This window comes from Calliopsis andreniformis, chromosome 10, assembly GCF_051401765.1.
Source record: "Calliopsis andreniformis isolate RMS-2024a chromosome 10, iyCalAndr_principal, whole genome shotgun sequence".
Lineage (NCBI taxonomy): Eukaryota > Metazoa > Arthropoda > Insecta > Hymenoptera > Andrenidae > Calliopsis > Calliopsis andreniformis.
In genome coordinates this window covers 8,363,030-8,389,291 of record NC_135071.1, presented here as the reverse complement: position 1 = coordinate 8,389,291, position 26,262 = coordinate 8,363,030, and the positions used below count along the sequence as shown (strand labels likewise).

Genomic DNA, 26,262 nt, shown 5'->3' with positions numbered 1-26,262 from the left:
AAACTCGATGTAATTGGAATTTCAGTAACATAGAACTTTAGACAAACTCAAATTTAACCTTCCCAAAATGAACATGTACAAACATAATTTGTGGAAGTTGAAATGTTTAATTTAATGCAATCGTTGAGCAAAGAACGTCCTCGTTCGTTAATAAGAATACGAATGTCCAGTAAGTAGTGTATTTTAGCGTATAAAAATAACTTTCTCAACTTCTTCCTCATTTCTTAAGATTCTTTTAATATCCATTACCGTTAAAAATAAACACAATTTTAACATACTGGTATCAATTACTAGTAAAACTCATGAAATCAATAAAAAAAATGATTGGCAAAAATAAACACAACTTTAAAATAATAGCACCTATTTATGTCCAATACAAAAAGCAATTATTTAAATTATTAAGCTATTCCTGTTGATTTTTTCTCCGAATTTTCACTCAAGTAGTTCTCTACTTCTCAATTTCAATGACAAAAGAACCAATTAACGGTTAAAGAAGGTAATTAAATCTAAGAGACTCACGTCTTCTGCAAAACGTGTCGAAACGAACGTAAAGAGCGATTAACTTTCGTGTCACTCCTAACAGCTATCTACACGTTGCACGGTCTGATGCATCCTCTTTGCAAGCAAATTTTTTCACCAGTGTCACGAGCAACCTCGATATCAGTGAATCGGAAGGATATATCCTGCTAATGAATCTTATGACTGCATAAAAAGTTTTAGAAGAGACGAAAAGTGAATTACCAATTCAATCTTGATTAAATGAAATCTCGTCCGTTTAAAACTCTGATTTCATTTAAGTGCGAACGAATGCTGTTATATAGGGTGCTCCACTTCTGTCAGTTTTTGTTACGTACTATTTTATGCATTTGCGAAAGGTTCTTTAAAATTCGAAATTGCTTTGAACGTTGACACATGCGTGTCAAAGTTCAGTCGTGTTGACTGTCGCATTGTTCAAAATTCGATCAATCATTTTTAATGAAACAATTTTAGAGGCCCATTTTTTTAAATGGAATTAACTGCATATTTTTTAATAAGCTTATGTACAATCTACTTTTAAACAAATTCAGTGACATTAGTAACTATTCAAAATTAACCAGAATTGTAGGCAGTACTTGAAACTCATTTATAATCTACAAATCAATAAAAACTAACAATTTCGTTTCTAATTGGCTGTGATATTGCAAGATTCAAGAGTCATCATTATTTCTACTATGTTCACATTCAAGATGAGTTTAGAGTTTTCATTTTAGCATTCCAAAATTGTGCAGACATGTGCACTGAAGAACAATCATCAAAGCCAAAAATAAAAACTTAGGTCATTGATTAGCCATTTAAATTGCTTAACAATTTATTGAACCTTAATTCATAGAGGTGCCGCGACCCAGCAAAGTACCTACAGAAAAAATTACGTGTCTTTGTACGTGCGACGAATTCTAATATGACACGAGAAATTTTGATAAAATTTTCAGACAAGTTCGGTAAATTTGATGAATAGCAGGAAGTCAATTTTCGGTAACAATGTGCATTCGAGCTGCATAATCCGATACACGATTTACAGCATCGACCAAAACATATTATTCATCCAGACACAGATAATAAATGGTTTAAACGTAACTTGTGTATCTCGAAACGAAATATCGAGATTAAAAATAATTGCTCAGCCATTTATCCGTGACGCCAATATCGTAATATTTATAACGCCTGTAATCAATTCGGTAATAATTACGTACTACATACATACTTCAGGACATACAACAATCAGTAAGTGCGAAATGTTCAACCAATATTACTGTGAGAAAAGCTTATTAAATTTGAAATAACTATTTTACTTTTCTTGTGCAACATTAAAGATAATTAAAAATTTAAAGAGCACTTAGGGTGGGTATTTCCAACATAAAATATTTTATTATATGTATATAATAAATAAGTGCAAATTATAAATAAACAGATAGGAATTAAGTACATAAAGAAATTGCTTAATTAAAAAATTTATTAATAGGTATTTGTTTTTCATGACGTATATATTTATTCTTCAGCTGAAAAAGGCTTTTGCATATTCGAGTTAATGACAAAACAGAATTAAGAAAGTAAAATTTATAATAAAAATAGGATTGCAAATTAATAACTTCATATTTAACCTGATAATATTAATCCATAACTAGATTAAATACTATATCTTAATGATGACTTACTAAAGGTAGAAATGAAATTAATAATAAACCTTTTATTTTTCAAAAGGAAAATAATTTTTCATTTTTCATTTTTATATTATAATATAAAAGAGAAAATTATATACGCATGATTCATGCATTTTTGACAAAATGATTATACAAAAGTCGCAAAGGACACCGTATGTAATGTTACTTTCACGAAGAAGAACCTAATGAGACGAAGGAAGGTATGAAAAAATGAAGGACTTTAATTCCTCATAAAGGCAGATCTATTTAATCTTTTCTGACGACAGTTAAACTTTGATTATTCTCTTTCCCCATCAAAAAGTTCCGTTGAAGGAAGAATAGGAATAAAATGTTCATCACTGAATATGAATTCAAAGTTGCCTTATAAAGTCCTACCTAGAAAAAATGTTTGACTAATCGCAATTTCTATTTCGAAAAACTTTTTTACTGTAAGTGACTTTAACCTTGAAGGTTTTCATTTTCAAAAGTCAGTTTTGTTACTACTTCTTTAAATATTTATTTCAATTAGCTTAAAGATTCTACCAACCATTTTCCTATTCAAATTGTAGTTTCATAAATAAAGACGAAATGCCATAATAAAAAAGAGGACAGTTTAAAAACTGGTATTAATGTCACTCTAGATATTCAAAAATTAAGCTAATTCATTTACTAAATGGTATTAATAACATTATTTTTAAAACTTACTTACAATATCCTTGTTTATACATTTCTTTCATATCATATCTATAATAATTCTGCATCAACACATATTTACATTTTATAAAATACATATCTCCCATTTTTATTTTATTCGAAATTAAATATACGAGGAACTTCGATTGCTCTGTCATCACGAATGCGATTTATTTATCATCTTTATTTACACCATTTCCTCTTTGAATCTATTCGAAATTTTTCCTGCGTATGATTTATGAACAAATGGCTTTTCATTTTTTTCATGTCGAAGGGAACGTGTTCTGAAGCACACGGGAACAAAGAAACTTGACAAATTACTACTCCATACAGAGATGAAAAAAAGGAGATTTCAAGAGCGAGAAATTTAACTGCAAAATCAATTGCATTTTTCACACAAAGGTTGTTCAGCGAAAAACAAGTACGACACGGCGGTTTTTATTTTAAGCTATGTCTGTGTCAGGCGTTAAATTACTTTAGAGAGATATGGACGCAGCACCATAGTACCGAAGAGCTTTTAAAACAAATGGAATGTTTAATTAGACAACTCGTTGTTTCTACGACTCTTAAATTCCAGGTGTTTAAGTACCACGAGCTAGTATACCGGAGTTGAACCCTTAAAATGATTCAGAATGAGGATTAGTGGAATTCCCATTTGGAGATATTTATTTTTAGACGATTTTTAAAACTAAAAATTGATTAACTAAAGAACTTAAAATTTTCAATACTTTAATATTTTCAATATTTTCGTTCTGAATGACTGCCACGATTTACGTTCTTATACACTATACTAGTGTGACTATCTACGGGACAAATCTATGCAAATTTCCATCTACTAGAGCTTACAGAGTAGAGAGGTGATACAATTTTGCATATCTCTGATCGTTCCCACCTTGATAACTTTCAATTTATAACTTTGATAACTAGAAATTTCCTTTCATATATTGGCAATACATTTATTACATGTATGTAGGATATGATTTCAGGCCTTGTGACATACAGGATATTGGATAACATATGTCAGAAATTTTAAGAAGTAATTCTACATGACAAAATAGGACGAAAATCAAGAATGACAGAATTGCATTTGAAACTTTGTTTCAGAATTATTAATTACTGAGAACACGCCTAATATTCACATGAAATGTGTCTGACTTGGGACTTATTTTACAGACCTTACTGTGCGTGAGTTGCAACTTATTTTACTGATTTCTCTGTGACTGACTTGGGACTTATTCAATTAATTTCTCTGTGCTCGACCGGGTTAGGTCTCATCTTATTAATATTTTAATAATCATATGTATATGTATACAGCAATATAATATATTACTTTAATATTTTTGAACGCTTATAACAGACAGACTTTTTTGAACAAATCATAATTGATATTTTGAGATTCTGTTAGAATCTCTGTTTCAATTTCTGTTAGAAATTATAAATCAGTCGTAAACGGTTGCTGGTAGTTAGTGGTCGTAACGTAACCACAGCCACTACATGTCAAACAATATAAACACATATCTCTTATATATTTTCAGTAAATATTTTTATTTATGTCAATAGAAAGAAAATATACAACGAATGCAAGACACAATATAAAGTAGTGTTGTTTGACAATTATTTATGTTTTATTTATTAGATATGTCATGTCTGTCATATGTACGTTTGAAATTTGGTTGATGGCTGACGATCGGTGGTGATGGTTGAGCCTGAGCGCTCTCTTACTCAAAGTCGACAGTAGAATAAGTCCTAACTCAGACAGATTTCACGCGTATTTTAGGCATTTTGTCAACAATTACCAATTCGGAAATGAAGCCTCCTACGCAGTTTCGTCTATCTTAGTTTCGGACTTATTTTCATGTGTAGAATCACCTCTTAAAATTTCTGACACCTGTTATCGAAGACTCGTATACTATCCTGCAAAAGTTTGACAACAGCTAAACAAATATTTCTTAATTAATGAACTGAAAGTAATTGTCTGTAAAGAAATTACTCTGTATTTTCACAGAAAATTTTTCGTAAAAAAAATTTTTCTTTGTATCCATATTTCTCAAAAATTCTGTATTTTATTATTAAAACTATTTAGACCAGCGGTTGATCAATAGATCTTTCTGGTTTTGTTGAATTTTGCACGTGGTGTGCCGACTAAGGTTTAGCTCGAAGGACCAGAGATACCGATGAATTCTAAGTTGTATCTAATTTTATTTTGATGAATCTTACTTTATACAGAACTGAGTTAGAGGGAGGAGAAAATATTTACAAATAGGAATCCTCGTAACTCCTTAGAGGGAGGCCTCTCTGGGATAGGTTATGCCCCAAACTCCTACCACAGACATGGGAGGGAAGCCTTTGTCGACAGCGCGTGGGGTAGTGGTTAGACTCCGTAGGGTGACATCACCCTGGAAAGGCCCAAAGGGTGACGGACCCCGAGGGTAGCGCGCTAACGGAAGACGCTCGGGTTTTATGTTTACGATACGTCAATTGCTATTGAGCAGAGACTCGGGACCCTAAAGTACACGTGTTTTTCAGACTCGTAAAACGATGAAGCGATTTCTAGGGTCTTTACTGCTCGATTCAAATTAACAAATGATTACCAATAAACTGACAGTGTATTTCCTCAAAAATAGCAAGCCCAATTCTTCCGTATCGTAAACCTAGTCTACCAGATGTCACACAATTATGATCGTCTTAACAAAAGCTATGTGTTTAGATTTGAACAATTTTTTAAGCGATTCAAGTTGTTGCTAATTCTAAATGTTCATAATTGCTGAACACGATATACGTATGTCTCGTTTTATTTCTCGGTTAAATATCACTGCATGCTTGCACACAATTATGAAACTCTCAATCTTTATCATTTTCTGACTAAATCGCGTGCCAGTTTGCCGCAAAAGCACTGATGTTCGAACGCGATGTTTCTTGCCCGAAATACAACTTTGAGCTGCAATTATGCCTAAAACAGACTGTTTTACGTAGTTGATACTTCATGTGCAGAATTACGTGTTTGGTTAACGAGGCAGGAAAATAGATTACAACTTTTTCTTTCAACGAAGGGAAAGGGGTAGATACAAAAAGCTGCGCGGTCGAAGCTGGAGTAATATTATTAACGTTGAAATTTAATCCCCATTGTATTATGAAGACGGTTGCACAAGGTATTAAATTCACACTCTAATTAGACATTATGTGTTCGCCGAATATACATGTCAGACTTTCTTTATACTTAAAATACGATGAGTTGTCATGAAAATAAACAAAATGTTATTCATTATCTCTTATTTAGTCTAGCAGCATACAAAGTGACGTAAAAACTCTTCAATCCAAAATATTTGTATTTTGCATTTTGAAAATTGATTAATATTTTGTAAGAAAATAGGTTATTAACTTTTAAATCAGATGACTTTCTAGGCAAACCTTACATTATATCGTTACTAACTATACACAACTATGTTAAAAGACATCGCTTGTTCTTGTAAGTCTAGCTCCTTAAAATTTATGGTTAGACATCTGACTTATTTATATATTATGTTATTATGTAACATTGTATTTGTAATGTTAATACACACAGCGATGTGCCCATTGCTAATAACCCCGCCTGAGGTTCAATAATAAATAAAAAAAACTTTTAATATACATGCTACTTAAATAAAATTGTTTTAAAATTTATATAGAAATTAAATTCGTTGCCTTAAAGATCCATCTAAAATGCGTGTGAAATGTGTCTGACTTGGAACTTATTCTACCGACGATGTGCATTATTCAGGTCAGACGCAGGGCCGACGTCAGTAGAATCAGTCAGTAGAATAGCTCCCCAAGTCAGACATATTTCACTCGTACGTCAGACATTTTCTCAACCATTAATAATTCAGAATGTTGCCTTATTTTAGCATATGCAATTATTCTTTAAAATTTCTAACACCTATTGTCAAACATCCTGTACATATTGGCACTATCTTGGCACCTACCTAACTAAATAACTGAGCGCTCTCTAACATCTATAAACAAACTTTTTTATTATTTTCGTATGTACAATGTATTCTCCGAAACTGTCGCACATTTTCTGTATCACCTCTTATAATCAATTGTATAAGCAATAATAAAAAGGTCTCCTTCCAGGTTAAAATGATCTACGAAGACACATGGACAATGAATATAAGTGAAACAACACAGCCGTGGAACTGGACGAATCTGGAGGATAGCGTCAATTGTGACCATTTCACACAGTCGTACGGTGCCTTCTCGACAACCTGGTTCCAAGCCATCATTTACTTTTTTTACATCACCATCTTCGTCGTCGCCTTGACTGGTAATGGCCTCGTTTGCTACGTTGTACTAAGTAGCCCTCGAATGAAGACAGTCACGAACTTCTTCATCATGAACCTCGCCCTCGGAGACATCTTGGTGACCCTGTTCTGTGTGCCACCAACCTTTATTAGCATTCTGATACTGCAATACTGGCCATTTGGGCAGGAACTTTGTCCCACTGTCTTATACCTACAGGTATGTTCAATGATCATTACTTTGATTACCTTTTTGTCATCATCTCATAACATAGCTGATGAACTTATAACATTGTAGAAACGTGAAACTAATTTTGTGTAAAGAAAATACGTGAGAACTACATTCTTGGAGAAATAATACAAAATAATGCTTGGATATTTCCCGCATGCAAATCGGTATTAATATTAATACAGTAGAGCTTCCAATTATCTGAGCATCGATTATTATCAAAAAAGTGATTACTTGAATGTCTGATTATACATTCACGGAACTATCGAATTATACAGAGTAAATCACGATATGTGATCAGCTGAGACTATTCTGTTGCTAGCGGTTCAATCGATAATTTTTGTGGCTAATATAACTTAGTTCAAGGAGAGCTTTAAAGTGATTAGACCAAATTTTGTTTACTAACCTTTTTTTCTAGACCTTTCAAAGTCTCCTTCCGTTTTTTTATAGGTAAAACTATAATTTTTTTACATCTATCTGTTAACGAATATTGAGACGAATTCGACAAGCATTCTAATCAATATTTTTCCTTTATCTAAGCCAAAGAAATTTTAAACATATCATTTATCTTAATTGAAACAATGTTTAGAATGGTGCTCACTAGCTGCGAATATCTACTAGTGTTGTTGAACGATTAATACTAATCCATTAACAGATCTGGGAAGTGTACAATATCATGACTTGCGACTTCTCTTTAGTAGAATCTTGCAAAATTCTTTCACTTAAGAATTTTCTTTAGTCTGTTTAGGTTAAAAAAAAATATTTTTTATGATGCTTGCTGAATTCGTCTCAGTATCCACTAAATGATGGATGTACAAAAATGATAAGTTTTCCTACACAAAACTGAAGGTGACCTTGAAAACTCTGAGGAAAATAGGGTTAACAAAAATTTGTTACAATTATCTTAAGGCTTTCATTAAACCATGTTATATTAGACAAAAAATTTCCGATTGACCACTAGCAGTAGAATAATGTAAGCTGATCACGTTTCATGGTCCACCCTGTATTTTGGAAAGCTTCTTCAGAGTGAGCACGTACAATTTTAAATTTGCATGATATATAATAAGAAAGTTAAAGAAAGGAAAGATGAAGAGAGCTAAAACAAACTTATTTGTTGAAAGAATTTCACGTTCTTCCCACGACGAGAAATAAATCTGTCTAATGAATTATGAAAATCTATCAAAAAACAGTTTTCACATGGGAGTTAAATTACCAAAGGACACTGGTTTGTCTGAATCGTGAGAAAGAATGGAGAACTTTGTTCAAAAGTTTCGTGTAGAAGAATGGGGCAAAAAACTGTTGAGTTATCGTTACAGTTGTCCGCCATATTTCTTCGCCGACGACGGGAAACTTTAATATTTCTGCGCCATATGCTTTATCTTTCAATGCGTTTCATCTTTAGCGAATTTATAAACGCTTCAATTTCGACATAGACTGCATGCGTAATTTCCAATCTCCGAATTAGGTTCATCGCTAACTCTATTATCGAAGTTAAGGCTTCGCAGAACAATTCTGTCGTTGTTCTAGAATTGCTATTCCACGCACTGTGAGTGAAATCAATTGTACTGCAAAGCTTCATTAAGGGAACTAAACAGAGATTGTATGTCATACCTGTACAAGATCGATGAAAACAGTGCATCAAAGACGGATCAATCCCTAACAACTACATGATGAGAGAATAATTTATGTCATTGATTTAGGTGAACCTAGTGGCGAAAAATGATGTAGCTGAAGATGATAATAACCTCATTATTGCTTTTAAAAATATATGAGCAGTTATTTAAGAGTCATTTTGTCATCGTTTTTTAAGAATTGTTGTTCAGAAAAGTTTTTCTAGGAAAATTTCATAATTAATTTCTAATTTCATTTATTAAATGTCAACAAATATAGCAATGTTCATACTGTGTTCAAATTCTGTTAAAGTTATCTGAAAACACCTGAAAAAATTTACTATGGATCAGCAATTTTAACATTAATTTAAATATGTTACTGAACTTACTGTTATCTTATCAGTTATGTATATGTTTGTAAGATTAATTATTTGCTGCCTAAAGCAAACTAGATGCTGTTAAATTGTACGCAGTTCCACCACTAATAAGATTTCATCGTTCACAATACTACAGAAACATGAAACTCTATTGGATAAAATTATTGTATAATATATACCGAAATATCTTGTTTAAGCATAGATCTTTTCTATAACTGACTTCTTACCATTGGTTTCATTCATTATTTCATTAATGAAAATTACTTCATTATAATCGATTTCTATTCCAGCTTAATTTCAATTTCCTTTTCTAGGAATTAATTTAATTTCAGGGATAGTACAGAAAACTCTAAACTACACAAAGTATTTGACAAATTCACTACATGGAAATTTAAGACAACTCCACAATGCTCGAAATTACGTACACCCATTTACATGAAATATGGATGAAATCTACATGAAAGATTTCAAGTCTACGCAGTAGCCTTTTTTCCAAAAAAGAAATTCTTGAAAATTTCCCTTACATTTGAGCATCTAAACGAAAGCACCCACTTGAGAGGAATTTCTTCATCACCGCGTGAACAATACATACACCTGTGGCCCCACATTATTCGACACCCTCATATCTTATTCGACCTTGAGAAAGGACACTTTCCATGCAGAAAACCGTAACCGAGAATTAAATTGTCTGTAGGAATTTGATCGAATCAGGTAAAAGCAATTACTAGTTCATGAACATGAAGCAGCTGAACGGAAATCCAGTTTCAGTTACGATAACATCGTTAACGTGCATAATTACTCGAAAAGGTTACTTGCATCGAAATGAAGACAATTCATTAACCTTCCGAAAAGATCGGTACCTTAAACGACCATCGGAAACAAGTTGTGCGAGCGGATTGGTATTGTATTCTTACACGAAGATTTAATATCGTAATTCTCATTTATCAAGCGCGAGATTACCGACGGAAAATCGTTCAGTCCTTGAAAGTTTTAATAAATTACCGAATTCAATGGCGGAAATGCGTTCCAGACGGCATGCGCTAGACCAAGTAAAAAATAATTTGTTTCAATGCACCAAAGACACTAACAAAGCGAATTTATGTTAAAAAGTCCTTTTCAAACCTCGTGAACCCGCATGCATGAAAACAAAAACGATTTACATAGTCACGTCCCTTTATTTACTCGATAAAAAAACAACTTTATGATTAAGGGAGACACAATACTAAAAAGAGTTATAATAAACTTTGGATATTAGTACTAAATACTTTGGTTGATGAGTCTGATTACTGTGACTTGCAAAAGTATCATGCCACAAAAAATGAAACTTGACAACAACGAATTTTAGTCCACATTTTCGACTTACTTTTTCGTGACGTATCAGCTTTTTACTGATACCGCCAGTTCTGGGATACCCTGTATAATAACTTCGTAATGAAGTGAAGTTAAACAAAATTGTAGATATAAGAATCGTTCAGTTTTTTGTGCTTTATAATGCTTGAAAGAGAATTGTGAGAATTGAGAATAAGATACATAATTTATAAATGAATTCACTGATTCGTTATTTTTTATACTGTACTAGTCAATAGTGCAATCACTTGAGTTTATTACTTTAAATAATAATTACAGTATTCCTTATTTCACTATAGTGAAAGAATTGCCTAATAAAGTTGTTTATTGCTAATCAACTTGTGTGTTCAAAAAAACAAGCTTGATTTTTTTAAATTCGGAAAATGATTCCAAACATTGGCCAAATATACATAAAATGTTCGACAACAGGTGTGAGAAATTTCAAGGGATGATTCTATAGTCTAAAATAAGACAAAAATTAAGAATGACGAAATTGCGTCTGTGGCTTCAGCCGATCTCACACACATCACGAATATTCCCAAATACGATTATACCTGAGTGTAATCGATGACGAATCGAATCTCCCACACTACTCGTTGATACTTGGACTCAGATAGCTTCAAATTCGTGCACCTTAACACTTTGACTGCCACGCCGAAATCACATGTTTCGCTCAGGACGCCATGGGAGTATCTATATTGGTGGTCACAGGTGACCATTGTGACGCCTTGGTTACGATTGATAACGACAAATTAAAACAAGTCTTTGTTACGATTAAGTGCTTCGGTCACCAATGACCACCGTGGTGTCACAGGAGAAACTGTGGTTGGTCATATATGACCAACGTGGCAGTCAAAGTGTTAACGCGTGTTTTAGGTTCCATCAAACTATTTCTCTTTCTAGTAAATCAAAAAATTCCGAAACTCACTCGTTAGATAGTTCCATGCCTAATTTTACTTCTTTAATTTACGTATGCATGTTAAAGTTAACAGCGTCACCATTTTGTTTCGCGTAGATAATTAACTGCTCGTGAATACATGCAAATAATAGCAAGGATTTCCAATAAATCCTAAAAAATTTCTGACACCTCTCTACGAACACCTCCCGCAATTCTTTATCCATAGTGAAAAATAATCAATTTACATAAAACATTCACAATTTTCAACGGTGTACTGAAATTTTAAATTCATAAGCTACCAGAGATAACAATAAAGAAACATTCTCTGAAGAATTCGAAGTAGAAGAATTCAAATTTATAGTAACGGGAATCTTTTCTTGAGGTTCGTCGTTGCCTCTTGACTTCACACTGAGCTGTGACACCAACGCTGCAATAACACCGTCAAAGGACGTCGTCCGTCGCAAAGGAACAGCCTGTTATCACCGATAGTGTCGAACATTCGGATTACATGCAGCTTCCAGGCGGTTGGGTTTAGATCAGAATACTCTGGAAAGTGACGTTCGAAAACTATTGAAACTATTGATCTCGTCTTCGAGTGGCAATTTCTATTAAATGAAACTTAGATCAAAAGCTAAGACATATGAGCCTTTGACGATTATTAGAAATAATATGAATCATAGAGGAACTTTCACCTTATATCAAATACATACACAAGAAGGAGTAAAAGTTACTCCTGTGCTGACTAACAGTCTTTCATATAAAAAAAGTGTCACATTTCCATTATGAATCTACTCAAAAATCGCTCATCTTTTGCCTGAGACATTTTTGAAAATTTCATTTTAAGAAACATATTTCGTATCAATATCAAATAATAATAAAATGTAAATGAACATAAATTTCCAGGCGGTGTCAGTCCTGGTGAGCGCGTACACTCTCGTAGCGATCAGCATAGATCGTTACATAGCTATCATGTGGCCTTTGAGGCCAAGATTTAGCAAACGACAAGCACAACTTCTAATACTCGCTGTTTGGATCCTTGCTATGGTAATATCGTTTCCGATTGCTGTGGTCTCAAACCTGGTTCAACCTTCGTTGAAGCACAAAAAGTGCAACAAATACATTTGCGATGAAGTATGGCCATCGGAGAACAGGTGATCCTTATTCTTCTATTTCAAAGAATACTCTATTTAGGAAGATCCGATTTTAATGGGAATTTTAGTACACAGATTTATTCATATTTGAAGTATATGCTACAATTCACTATTATACAATGCTATTCCGCTCAATTGTTATGTATTCTAAGGTGTTACAATGGTGCATAGGCATAAATAGTTTTTATGATTACTCATTCAAAATTAATTATGACTCTATTTCAAAAATTAAAATTAGAAAATTCAAGCACTAAAAATTTGAATATTTCAATATTTAAAAAATTTTTTAAATTTAATTATTAACTATCAGTTAATACATAATATTATGAACTAAAAAAGGTTGTATTTAGGAATACAGTTCAACTTTCAATATGAAAGATTTCAAAATGCTGTCTTACAGTTTTTCAAACAAAGAATTTCAGCTCGAGATCAGACTTTCTAATAACGATTGAACTTCAATTTATTATTCTTCTCATATATCACTGAAATGCACTCAAAGAGCATATTTTGACAGTACGAAACCAATCTATCTTCTGACCAAGTGTAATAATAATCGATCTTATCATGTGTTCAAATCTGTGTGAAAAATACAGGGTGAGTTACTTAGCTCGACCACATTGAAAAATATTCCCAGTATATGTATTGCATAAAAAGGTTTCAACAAAAAGAAGTATGATTCCTAAAAGAAACGCATGTTATTTTAATAATCTTTTTCTATGATAAGGCACTTTTCGAGGGATTTCAAATTAAGCGTCTGTTTTTGTGCCAAAAGTTTGAAGAATGGTAATTCTCTATAGAATACGTACCTTCCTCTAGTCTAATAAATCATTGACTTCACTTGCCTTAATGGAAATTTTTGGATAACATGAAACAGTCGTTCTACTTTTACTCGAAAGCTCTTAGATCTTTTTCAATACATTAGTTGCTTCTATAATATTTATTTTTTAATATTGTATTTGTTATTCACTATTTTCTGTGTCTTCTCTCAGTTAGTCTATTATTTCTCTTTTAAGTAATGAAAATAATTCATAATTCAGTAATATTTATTAATATTTTATTAAATATTAGATATTTCAATAACATACATGATCAAGGAATTAAAAACCCAAATTACGTAAATTAAATTGTACACTCCAACCAACTTCCATGTAAAATATTTTTTTATCACATATACCTAATTTCAAAGTCATTTGAGATTCTCTAAGTAACTCACTCACAAAGGACGCTAGATAAGTGTCCCTCTCCAATTTTTGTCGGTTTCACATATGTTGTAATACTTGAAAAACTAAACGACACATTTTATATCGGTGGTAATTCGGTTTAAAGGGGTCAAATAGTCCCAAAAATTTAGTATGTAACAAGAATAATTGAAATTTCTCGTGAAAATATTGCATTCTCTTGAATTGTAATGTGTGTCTAGAACATTTTTTGGTGTATACTGAATTAAAGAAAGTAAGTTTCGCCTAAGTATGGTATTTAGATGTTTCAAATTTAGAGGTTCTCCACTCTCCGTCGTTGTCTTCCACAGCGAAAGGTTCAAAATCTATACATATGTATCTTGCTGCATTTCAACGCTATTGTAATCATGCATACTACATAAGATACTTTCAAAACTCTGCTTTAATTTGATTTCTTCCTCGTTCACTTCACTTTCCGAAATATTTGAAGCTACAAAAGTAACGAGCAGAAATCTTATAACATTAATCGGATTGATTTTCACTGTTTATATACTTCACAGTTACATACAAGATAGTCTATCAAATGCTAACAACAATTATCAGACGCAAGGAGGAAATATTGCTTGCCACTCCTCACTAGTTTTCGAGACCTGCTTGTATAAATTGTTATTGGAGTGTGTGATAGAACTTTGCCAAACAATAATATTTATGCAAGGGGAGGAATACCCCTCCTTTCCAGTTTTCCAGACACATTTCTATAATAATTTCATTGCAAAATTCCATGTGATCATTCTAAACACACATTACAATTCAAGAAAATTCAGTATTTTCATGAGAAATTGCATTTATTCTTATTACATATGCTAAACTGTTGGCACTATGTTTCATCCATTCAAACCAAATTAACACCAATATAGAAAAGCATGTGTCGTTTAGTTTTTCGAGTACTATAACATGTGTGAAATCGAAAAAAATCGGAGGAAGACATACATCAGAAAAGTATTTACAATTAGTTGCATATGAATAAGCCACGTGCTGTGTTCCTAAATCAATTTTGTGCGTGTTACAGATATTCCTACTCCATCGCATTATTGGTGCTCCAGTACGTGATACCAATAATGGTTCTCGTGTTCACCTACACCAGTATCGCTATTATGGTGTGGGGTAAGAGGCCACCAGGAGAAGCCGAAAATGTAAGAGACCAGAGAATAGCTCGCTCAAAGAGGAAGGTAAGATGTTACTTGCCGTTGCATCACGAACTGTCCCACCGTGATAAAAAGCCACATTGAAGGCTGACTTTTAATCGTTTCGATATCAGTCTTTCTCAACTTTTCGAGAAGATTTTTTCTTCTACAAGTAATTTTAATATGCGGAAATTAACGTTTCCATTTTCCTAAAAAGGATATCATAGATCTAGATTAAGGGGATATTTTTTTTAAAGGGGCTATTCTTAGATGATTTTAAGAACTAAAAATTAATGGAACCAAAGAGCTTTTCAAATTTTTCTTAAATATTTATTTACGTTTAAAAGCACGATTCTCTTGTAAAGATATGTCTTCTAAGTTAAATGAATTGGATTGTAGAATTCTTAAAAAATAATAATTAAAATCTGTTATTAAAAAAAGGTGGTTACTCTATTTTAATCATTCAAATTCGTGAATTATTCAAATATTAATAGTTTCCTTAAATATTTTAACCGTCAGTACCAGAAAATCTCAACATTAATAGTAGTCACTAAATCCTACATATTACAGCGTCTTATTATTTTCCTTTTTTACAACTTCGACTTACATATCATTCAAACTGCCCAGAATTTGTACCCAAATGCCTTCTCTTGATTCTGAAATCCTGAAAACGGAACTTTCCAGACAACATTTGCGTTCAACGATGAGAGCACAACTGTCGCTTTACCCAGAGAATAAAACTCTGTCGAAGTTATAACTGTAATAAAATTGTAATTCTGGAAAGAAGCGAGTAACAGGCAGCGGAGAAAATCAGGCGTAACTATTAATTGCATCAGCGGCGTAATAAAACGCTGGATCTGAAACGTCAAGATTATTCCAACGACGGACGAATTGAGTTGTTTCGCATTAGCATAAGGAATATCACAGCAGTGACTTCTGAAAATGCGATTTACCACGATTTAACAACTTCTCTGGAAGCCTTCTATCGATCGATAAATAGTCGAGCAAATGGTTGCAAAATAACAAACCTTGATGCGAAAATACATTTATTAGATTTGTTTTAAGCCCTGACGAGGTGTACAAGTACTCTAATTTGCAATCAATGATAAAGGCATTTGTTTAAATACTGCTTTAAACTGTTCAGTGCGTTTTTGTGATGTGATTGATTGCGATTAACGTTAATTATACGGTAATTAAGGGGACATTGGTATTAAACTGTCGTGTTAAGTGGATTATGAATGCAGTTTGATCGACAAACGGATTTCCTTGCGATTTGTTTCGAGGGAGAGAACTTTAGAATAAATACCTGATTTTAGTCGACAGCCTTGGAAATTATTAAAAACTATGAAGGGATAAAAAATGTTCAGTTAATGTAAATTTTTATTTCATCCTTAATAGACAGGGTTGAATTGCCAATATGTGATAATTTACGAAATTTGATCAAATTTGCTGTTTAGTGAAGGAATTATTTTCTGTAAATCCATTGACATCATATATGCTAATTTTAATGAAATGAATATCTGTGTTATGTTATATTTACAAGATGTACTGCAATATTTTAATTTACTGTGCTTTAATAAATTCGTAACTCAAAAATCGTGTAATATAATAAATGAAACTTATTATGCGGTCTTTCGACTGTAAAAATTTGATTTTGATTAACCGAATAATTTTACTAGCATTAATTCGATAAAATGGAATAATAAAACGATTTAAAAAAAAAAGAAAGTGAATGTCTCTATTATTGCATTTTATCGTGCGATGAACAAAGAAAAATTTTGAACTTGTTTCACATTTAAAAACAAACAGTTCGCGTTTAGCTTCGTTATCTGAGTTTTCCACTTGGACAGTCGCTTTAACCATCGACTATTTTTTAAAAATCTGCCTCGTTATTCCATTTCGGAAGATATAAAACTACTAGTAAATGGTAATATCAACTGAACGAAATATTTTTTTAAAGTTTTCAACCTGGCGATTGGTAATCTTCTCGGAATTTAAATATCTGTAACAAGAGATAGATATTCACTACAAATTAAAAACATTCAATTTCTCCGAATTTTTGCTTGTTTCATGTTGAGAGAAAAAATATGAGAGTAAATGGAAACAATGTCCGAAAAAGAGTGCACTATCTGAAAGTTCTGTTTCCGAATTTTTCAATTCATAAATGCTACAGTTTGTTTTCAACTTTTCGCAAGCAAAATTTTTACCTATTGTTTAAATATCTTCAATATTTCGCACAAATGATACCCTTTTGCAATTTCTTTCACAATGTTAATGACATTCCTCTAATATCTCCACTGATAGACAATTGACTGAAATAACAGTCAAAGTAAGGCTCACTATTTTCATAACACTGCGATTTCACCCTTCTGTCAAAGGAATGAAAATACAAGCATCAAATACTACAGCAAAACTCTCTAGAGATGCTTCTGCAGAATAAATTTGATTAAAATCGAAGCTGCTTTGAAGAAACCCGTTCTAGCTAAACGACAACGATAATATGTACTTTATAATATTGAACAGAAAGATAGTATACAGCAAACACTAAACTCTACTTGATATCTCCATTTCATTGAAACGAGAATTTTATGAGACTTCAGAAAACACTTACCTCGAAGCTTCTTCCGGTTAGCTTTTTGGTTTCATACCTACTGTTACCAATAACTTAAACATTTTAGTATTTGAAATAACAAAATTACAAGAGGAGGGTGAAACTTATACTTTTTAATATTATTCACAATTCAATTTAATTTGATTGTCCCATTATGTAAATTTATTTCGATTTCAATTGTAAAAAAGGTAAATTTTAAATTAATATGCAATTAGCATTTTTTTCTTTTCGTAATAGGTACTGGATAAAGTCAAAAACTTTTTATCTTATTTAGTGTTAATTCAAAATTTAAACTACATACGCATATTATTTTTAAAAAGTAATCTTTACTTGTGGTATTTACTTATAACTAAATGCATGGAACAATGCCAGTCTACTTTACTTTAGTTTATAAAGAGACATTGAAGACGAAATGAAGACAACATCAAAAGGTCATCAAAATACCATCAAAAGGAGCAACAATTTCTGTGCAGTAGTAACTGAAATTATTAGCAGGAATCTGAATTATATTGCAAAGTTATTAGGGAAGCTTGACAAATAGAGGAATTTCAGAAATAGAAATTGCTGCAACTTTCCACTCAAAGGAGCACGTACTGTTTTCCAACGTTTCCTCTGCGACTGTATCGCGGAAAGTTTCGGATGTTACAAACAGTTTAATGATAGAGGGTCGACGTCGTGGTTCACGACGATTAATCGAAGTTCAGATAGTGCAACGTGATAGACAAAACTATTTATACTGGAATGCTAAACTATACCATGGCAACTCATGAGACAGTCAGCGAACATCAAAATGTTAGAATCCTGATCAGATTTCAAGAGTATTATTAACTGAAACCGTGAAATCAGATTTTATAAAATTGTCCAGGAAATTAAATCTGCTTATATCATCTTGAGAGGAGATATTATACATAATAAAGAACATGTATTGTATCTTCAGGCCTGTTATAAGAATTTTTTATAAAAGTACTATAGAATCATTTCCATTGAAATTTGGCGAACCTATTTAGTTATATCTCTATAATATTTGCAAATTTTATGAAGAAGGAAATAACCAAAATTGGTTACAGTGCCACTCAGAAGACGCAATTTTTAAAAATGAAAACCTCTCAGAGGTTCTGTGATTTCGAAAATTCTGTGTATTTGAAACCACAAAAAGACAAAAGCTTCTTTATTGTAAAAAGAAAAGATCAGTAATTCAAAAGATAGTGGCACTTCAAAGCTTGACTATATACATTTTCCGCGCTTGTAGGGGACTAAAAAAGTAAGAAATAAAAGAAATTTTACAAAATAATATTCCTGGATATCTAAATATAAGTAAAATTTACTTTTTAATAAACAGTTCACAGTTTATTCAATAAAATATTAGTTTGTTGTGTATCTAGAAATATCCAAGGTTTATTAAAGACGAAAGACGAAACAGCTTGCAGATGCGTTTAATGAACGTAGACGATCGATATTATACTATCTTAACTCGTAAACTATCTTCAAAGTTATCTTCTAATTTCAAGTAAGAGAATTTCCATTATAATATGTAGATACCCGCAGGATGGGTACTGAAGAAGTCAACATGAATTTGGAGAATGAAATCAATTAGTACAGTCATTCACGAAATTTCAAACAAAATTTTCAGAAAATATGGTAAAGGTATGCTGCTTTCCAATTTGCTTCCACTAAAAAAATTCGCAAAAAGATCGCTATAAACATCATCAAAGTAATGTCAGCAAGTTCTTATTTCGCAGTGTGTACAAACGTAATTTCGTTTCAGTGTTAAAAGACGAACATGTAATGAGCACCTATATACCTGCAAATAGAGAAGTAAATTTTGATCAAAACATGAAACACAAAAATAATATTCAAAAAATATAAAGTAAAGCTAAAAAATCATAAAATCTAATCTATAGTTGGATTCGTTGATTTATCTATTTATATCCGAGAAATTTTAACGACAAATTATTTGAAATCAATATCCGATATTGATACCTCTTATAACCAGAGTGATAGTAAACAATGCCAGTACTTTAATAACGAGGTACATATCGGTACCTGAGAAAACATGTCTGAAATAAGAATTGAACAAATCATAGGCATCGAGTATCCTGATTTCATAGTCTTTTCATATATTCGTAAATTTTCATATGAAGTTTTTAGCTATAGTGAAATTTGGCAATACGTACTAGGTGGCAAATATACTTCCTAGCATCTTCTAGTAAAATAAATTTTAATACAGAAGAAAATAGCATTTTTAACTAATCTTCATATAGCTTTGCTACTTATAAATGTTAGAGTAAATATCAGAAATTTTAAGGAGGGATTCTACATTCCAACATAAAACGAAATTTGAGAACGTGGAAGTTGCGTTTGAAGCTGGATTTCTGGGTTATTAATTGTTAAAGATACGCCTATAGGGTGCGAGAAATATGTCTGACTTGAGATTCATTCTACTGTCGACGTACATTAGCCAGTTCAGACGCAGTTAGTAGAATAAGTGTTCCAGTCAGACACGCTTCATGCATATTTCAGGCATTTCTTCAACACGTAATAACTTGGAAACGAAGCATCAAAGTCAATTTCATTATTCTTGATTTTTATCTTATTTTAACATGTAGAACCACCCTTTAAAGGTGAAAAATCCCTTGATGTTTCAACAATATTTAAATACTAACTTCTCAAACAATATCTTTTTTTCCTAATGTACATCATATCTATAGATGAACATAACATTATTTTTAATTTGTCAATCCATATTCATTCCATACGAAGTCAGACACTTGTTGGAGTAACATCTCAGTTCTTGTTCAAATTTGAACATGTAGTTTTTAGTAATGTTTAATCGCATTTAAAAGGTTTTATCAAAACTTTTTAGATTATGGATTTTACAGCTGCTTGAAGTGAAGTGCTAACTTTTCTTCAAAAGTTCATATCTCTTGAACTAATAAATGCATAAAAATCAGCTTATGCGTGTTTATAGCGAAGAAATTAAAAGTACCAAATAAAAATTATTTCATTAGGAAAAGTTGCTTTTAACCGTTTTTCTTTGCTAAGACTACAACATACCCAAATTTGAACAAAATCCAAGCTGTTCCTGCAAAAAATGTTCGATTTTGCATGGAATAACCCATACTGTTTAATATAGCGTTTTTATAGTTTTTATAGTAAATGCCACTGTATGGTCTATTACTATATAATAATTTAAATTTAGGTCTAAACATAGTCTTGAAGAAACAAAAAAATTGATTTAAGAACATATCCAGTCTATCTATTATGGCAACGACTTTACATTTACTTCCCAATTTTTGCGATATAAGGATCAAATCACCCAAGGTGTCACAAAACTTATGGCATGGAATGATACGAAGCTCCCAGCTGCGCAGAACGATACGGCCCTTATACTATTTTAACTTGCAAAATTTATAACGCAGTATCCCCTTCGAGGAACGATATGATAAACAAGCGAAAGGTTTCAGCATAAAGTTTTCAAGAGGCTCGTAAACTGGCCGTAAAAGAAAATCCTGGTTGAAATGCGATTACAGATCAGCTTTTAAGAGTGTCCGCTGTCTGTGCGGTCAATTTGTCAGCGAGAGGATGCATTTATCGTGCGCTTTTTCGTGTTACGGCTCGGGTATCTGGCCTCCACTAGAACCAGAAGTACTGCGCTGAAACTTTTCGCTATATCTTCCCTAAAACTTCCTCTTAAAGTTATATCCATTGTAAAACTTGCATGGAAGTTCAAAGAAACGTAGATTGAAACGATAGAACCACGAATCAACGGGTAGAATCGTTGATTGACCCTCTCTGACGTGATCGATTTTAACAGCAACTTGACAAGAGTTTCAAGCGTCGACCGATAGTCAGTTTTCATAACTGTAGGGGTTTATATTTAGGATTTTACTTAGAGCATTATATTTATATCTGTAGGGTTTATTCCATCCTTCATATTTATTTCACAAAGTTTCATTTTTATTCTAAGATATAACGATTTTACAACTAGAAATGACTATGAGAAAGTGAAATCAAGAATAATGAAGCACAGTATCACTTAACGGTTCTGGTCATCACCTTCTGAGCGACTTATTTTTTTCATTTTACTACGTTTCAAGGCTTTGGAGGATAAAGGCGTCATGTTGCAAATATTAAGTTCGCAGTAAACTAAATTTAAAGTCACTTTTTCTTTACTTTATTTCTGTTTTATATACTCCTCATGTTCCTTGTATTTTTTAATACTGTGATAAGATAAAATGAAATAAAGTACTATGTGAAAGAACACATATAGCACTTTCACTTACCGAGAGAACTAAATTTTTGCAAAAATGTTGCATAACCCTTCATCCTGTGAAGCTCTCGTTTCTTCGAAGAATTTTCTTAGATGTTATATTTTCTTACGAACAAGGTACCTGAGTCTGACAATTTTTATTTTGATAAAACTTTGCATTTGGAAAAGCACAAAAGGTAGCAATGTGTTCAAATATTTGTATCATAGTTACATTATCTTCACTAATTCTAATAAAATACATTAGGAACATATTCTTTAAATTTTAACCTACCACAAAATAGGAATACAGGAATCTCAGAAATGACGAAGATACTCAAAACCGACGAGTGACTAAACAATGTATAGCTTGAATCCTCCTGACTACTGAACCATGCAAGACATGATAAATAATTAATCTGAAATTACTCTCCTCCCCTTCACTCTGCGAGTCTCCCCTTTTCTCTCGCTCACCATCATGTCTGTTTTCCCTCTGTTTCTACGCTCACAAGTCAGCTTATTATTGCTTCATCTATCCTCTCTCCCAACAGTCTTCCCAGACAAGGCGAACTTTTTCAACTCCTCCGCGATCCTACCTCAGACACCCCACTGTTTTCTCTGCCTCCCCATGTGAAATAAATCCCAACACGTGTAAACAAATTCTGCCCAGCCTAATTTTTCGATAAACAGTTGCCTCAGCTGCACGTCCTGGCACAAAATTGCGAACCACATTCTGCACGTGTGGTGATATGAGGCTAGTATCAGGGTCATTACACGTAATAGTCGGGGACCAAGGAACGTAATGGAATGTGGACGTCGTTTCGGTGATGTAACGTAGTCATTGCATTGTCACCCAGCGTGGCTTATTAATGTTCCTTGACGTAAAGGTACATCCAGTACACATAATAAAATGAATACATAGCTGCGAAATGAAAAACATGCCCAGGATGAACAATTCTGTATCCAATAGCCTAACTGAACCATGTCCTTTTTTATTACTTTTTAGGAGAACAGAAAAGTAAGTGGATGCGAAGCTTTATGAATGTATGAAGAACATAAGTGCGCGAAAAAATAGGAAATGCATAGGGTGTTCGACTACAGATGTCAGAAATTTTAAGAGGTGATTCTACGTCTCAAAATAAGAGGAAAATTAAGAATAGCAAGACTGCGAATGAAACTTTGTTCCAGAGTTATTATTTAGTATGAAAATACCTAAAATTCGTGTGCAATGTGTCCGACTTGGGACTAATTCTGTTGATTTTACTGTGTCCGACTTGGGACTTATTCTACTGATTTCTCTGTGTCTGACTTGGGACTTATTTTATTGATTTTTTTGTCTCACTTGGGACTTAGTTTACTGATTCCTCTGTGTCTGACTCGATACTTATTCTACTAATTTTTCTGTGGCTACCTCAGGACTTATTCTACTGATTTCTTTGTGTCTGACCCTGCTAGTGCAAATCGGTAGTAGAGTAACTCCTAAGTCAGACATATTTCACGCGTATTTTAGGGATATTCTTAACAATGGATAACTCTGAAATGAAGCCACAAATTCATTTTCATTATTCTTCATTTTTGTCTTATTTTAGCGTGTAAAATGGCCCCAAAAATTTCTGACAACTGTTCTCGAACATCCTGTATAATATGAAAATGTGCAATTTTTAATTCTTTTCTATTATTCTACTACGCTATTTATTTATGAAAATTTAAATTTGCAAAACATCTAGTGTTTCAGATTATTTAGAGCAGTTTATACTGTTACATTTGATTATTTATAACGTAGTGTAGCAGTTAACGAAACTAACATTGCTTTCTTACTAACCCAATAATTAAACACTTAACTTAGAGTAAAAAATTATTAACGCGATACAAGATATAAAAATTTTTCAAATTATTTGCATTTCTTAAATGATAGACTATTTTACATTCAATTTGGTTTTGTCAAATAACGAATTATGCATATGTACTTACATACTCAAATACTTTATACTGTAATTTGGTATATTAAAAGTCAAGAATCAAATCGATGAAAATTCTCATTCCGTAAATAATGAAGAAAATCCACAATCAAGTGACAGTCTTTTTCAACGTCACATATGAACATACGATTCATATTGATTTCTACATGTATGGCTTTGAAAAGTCCTTTGAACTTTAATATAAAAGAATGTAATAAACTCGCTTGACTCAATAGTTAGACTGTGCATTAAAAGCATTGAAGTGGTCCTTTCGGTGACTTATGAACTCAGTTCAAAGCAATGTTGGTACTCTATAATTCAATAACACAAAAAAAAACACAGAGAACAAACAAAAAACATAAAAAGACTGAATTCAAACATTACCATTAAAGTATTTTTTATTACACAATTTATACAACTTAAACAAAATTCAATTTCTTACGATGTTTCTTTCAAAAAACCGAGATTAAACATGATGTTCAGGATTTTCTTTTAAACTGTCTTATCAGTAGAGGGGTAAGACTTAGCCTCCGTCCTTCTGTAATTCCAGAAGCGAGAGAAATTTTATTACGAAACGTCTTGGATCCCCGCATCATACGATACAGGTGCAATTAACAGGGCGAAATTGGGCAATAATTTTTGGCTCGACGGAACGTCATCCCTTAGTTCGCCCTTCCCATCGTAGACGGTAATTGTTCCAGGGAGCTTATCAATTACAGGATTTAATGCGAGACAATGATGATGGGCGGCACTACATGTAAAAGATTAGGTGTACTTTCGTGCACTATCGTCGTTAATCATCAGGCACGTACATAGAGGGCCACGCTACACGTTTTGTTGGTTCAACGAAAAACGGATCTCAGATCCGTCGGGACTCCTTGCGAGATCAACCTTCATTTGCTTCTTTTGTGGCAGAGGCAAGATAAATATTTGAGTACCATCACTTTCACGAGGGTCCAGCTCTTCCTGTTTGTTTACGGCTGCGAATAGCGATGCCTTTGCCAAGTTCTTACTAAAGTTTCGGGGTAATAAGCTTCTAAAGCCTTAGAGTTCGAGAGCATTAAAATTCTATGGTGTTAGGGCCCAAAGTATTAAGATATAGAACAGTTGGAATTTTAAAGTATTAGAGTCCTAAATCACCAAAGTTCTCACTGTGATTTCAAAGTGTTAAGATTTTACAATGTTGAAACTTCAGGATATTGGGATTTGAAATAATTAGAGTTCCAAGACATAAGAAGCCCAATATAATAAAGTTACAAATTACACAAATTCCAAATAGTTACAAGTCCAAAGCGTGAACATTTCAAATAAGTAGAATACCGGAGCATTAAAATTTTATAGTGCTGCACGAGATTCCAAGAGCAATCTTGGGATTATCTTGTCTTGTCTCGAATTTCAAGACAAGAACAAGACAAGACTACTTTATGCAATATACAAGACAATATAAGACCAAGTTGTTAATAATCTTGACTTAGACAATATTTTGTAATATTGTTAATAATCTTGGCTTAGATAATATTTTTTACAATCATTTAGACTGTCCTTCACCTTAAAAAATATATAAAATTACGTATAAATATATACATAAAATAACGTACAATAACATTTTTGTATCTAAATTAGTTATAAATACTAATTATTATTTATTTATATATAAGTTAATTTCCAATTATTAGATCTATGTTGTTTATGTATATAAACTGATTAATTATTTTAACTCTTAACTACGGAAAATTATTGTGACGTTAGTATTTTACATTATAAAAATTAGATATAAAATATATTACATTTACAAAAAGAGAATTCAAAAATCTACAAGAAAAATTAAAACCTGTATTTTTAAAATTTTTAGTAGAATTTTGTTCAGGAGTTTGTCAGACTTCGTGTCAATAGTTAAAGGTTAATACTAATTAAATCCAATACAGAAAATAAATCTTAGCCCGATTGATCTTATGTAAATTAACACAGGACATAAATGTACGTTAGATATCAAATATCTCTAATAATAACGCCTTATCCTTATTCATGTCAAATTTAAGACCTGATATATTACTGTTTTTCATTTTAATTTCTATTGTGACGTTCTATTCTTTACATAGTGTAAATACACTCCTACGGAGTTCGATTTTGCACTGGATGGACAAAGACACAATGCTGCATGCTCTTTCTATCAAGTGCAAAACTGGACTCTCACAGTGTAGCAAAAAATAAAAGTATGGTTCCATTTGAAAAAATGATTGTGACCTTTACCTCATCTCTGCGCGTCCACTGGAAAAAATAAAAGTCCCACCACATGATATTCCCTTCGGTGCTGAACAACTTTCATCTG

General features: G+C 32.4%; 1 protein-coding gene across 1 annotated transcript in view; it reads left to right on the top strand.

Moving 5' to 3' along the window:
• LOC143184576 (RYamide receptor) overlaps positions 1-26,262 on the top strand; it is a 61,645-nt gene that overhangs the window by 30,263 nt on the left and 5,120 nt on the right. The window contains exons 2-5 of the mRNA XM_076386911.1: positions 6,981-7,364; positions 12,509-12,756; positions 14,206-14,208; positions 15,004-15,163. Coding sequence (XP_076243026.1) covers positions 6,987-7,364; positions 12,509-12,756; positions 14,206-14,208; positions 15,004-15,163 — 789 coding nt within the window. The 5' untranslated portion in view covers positions 6,981-6,986. The remainder of the gene's footprint in view (positions 1-6,980; positions 7,365-12,508; positions 12,757-14,205; positions 14,209-15,003; positions 15,164-26,262) is intronic.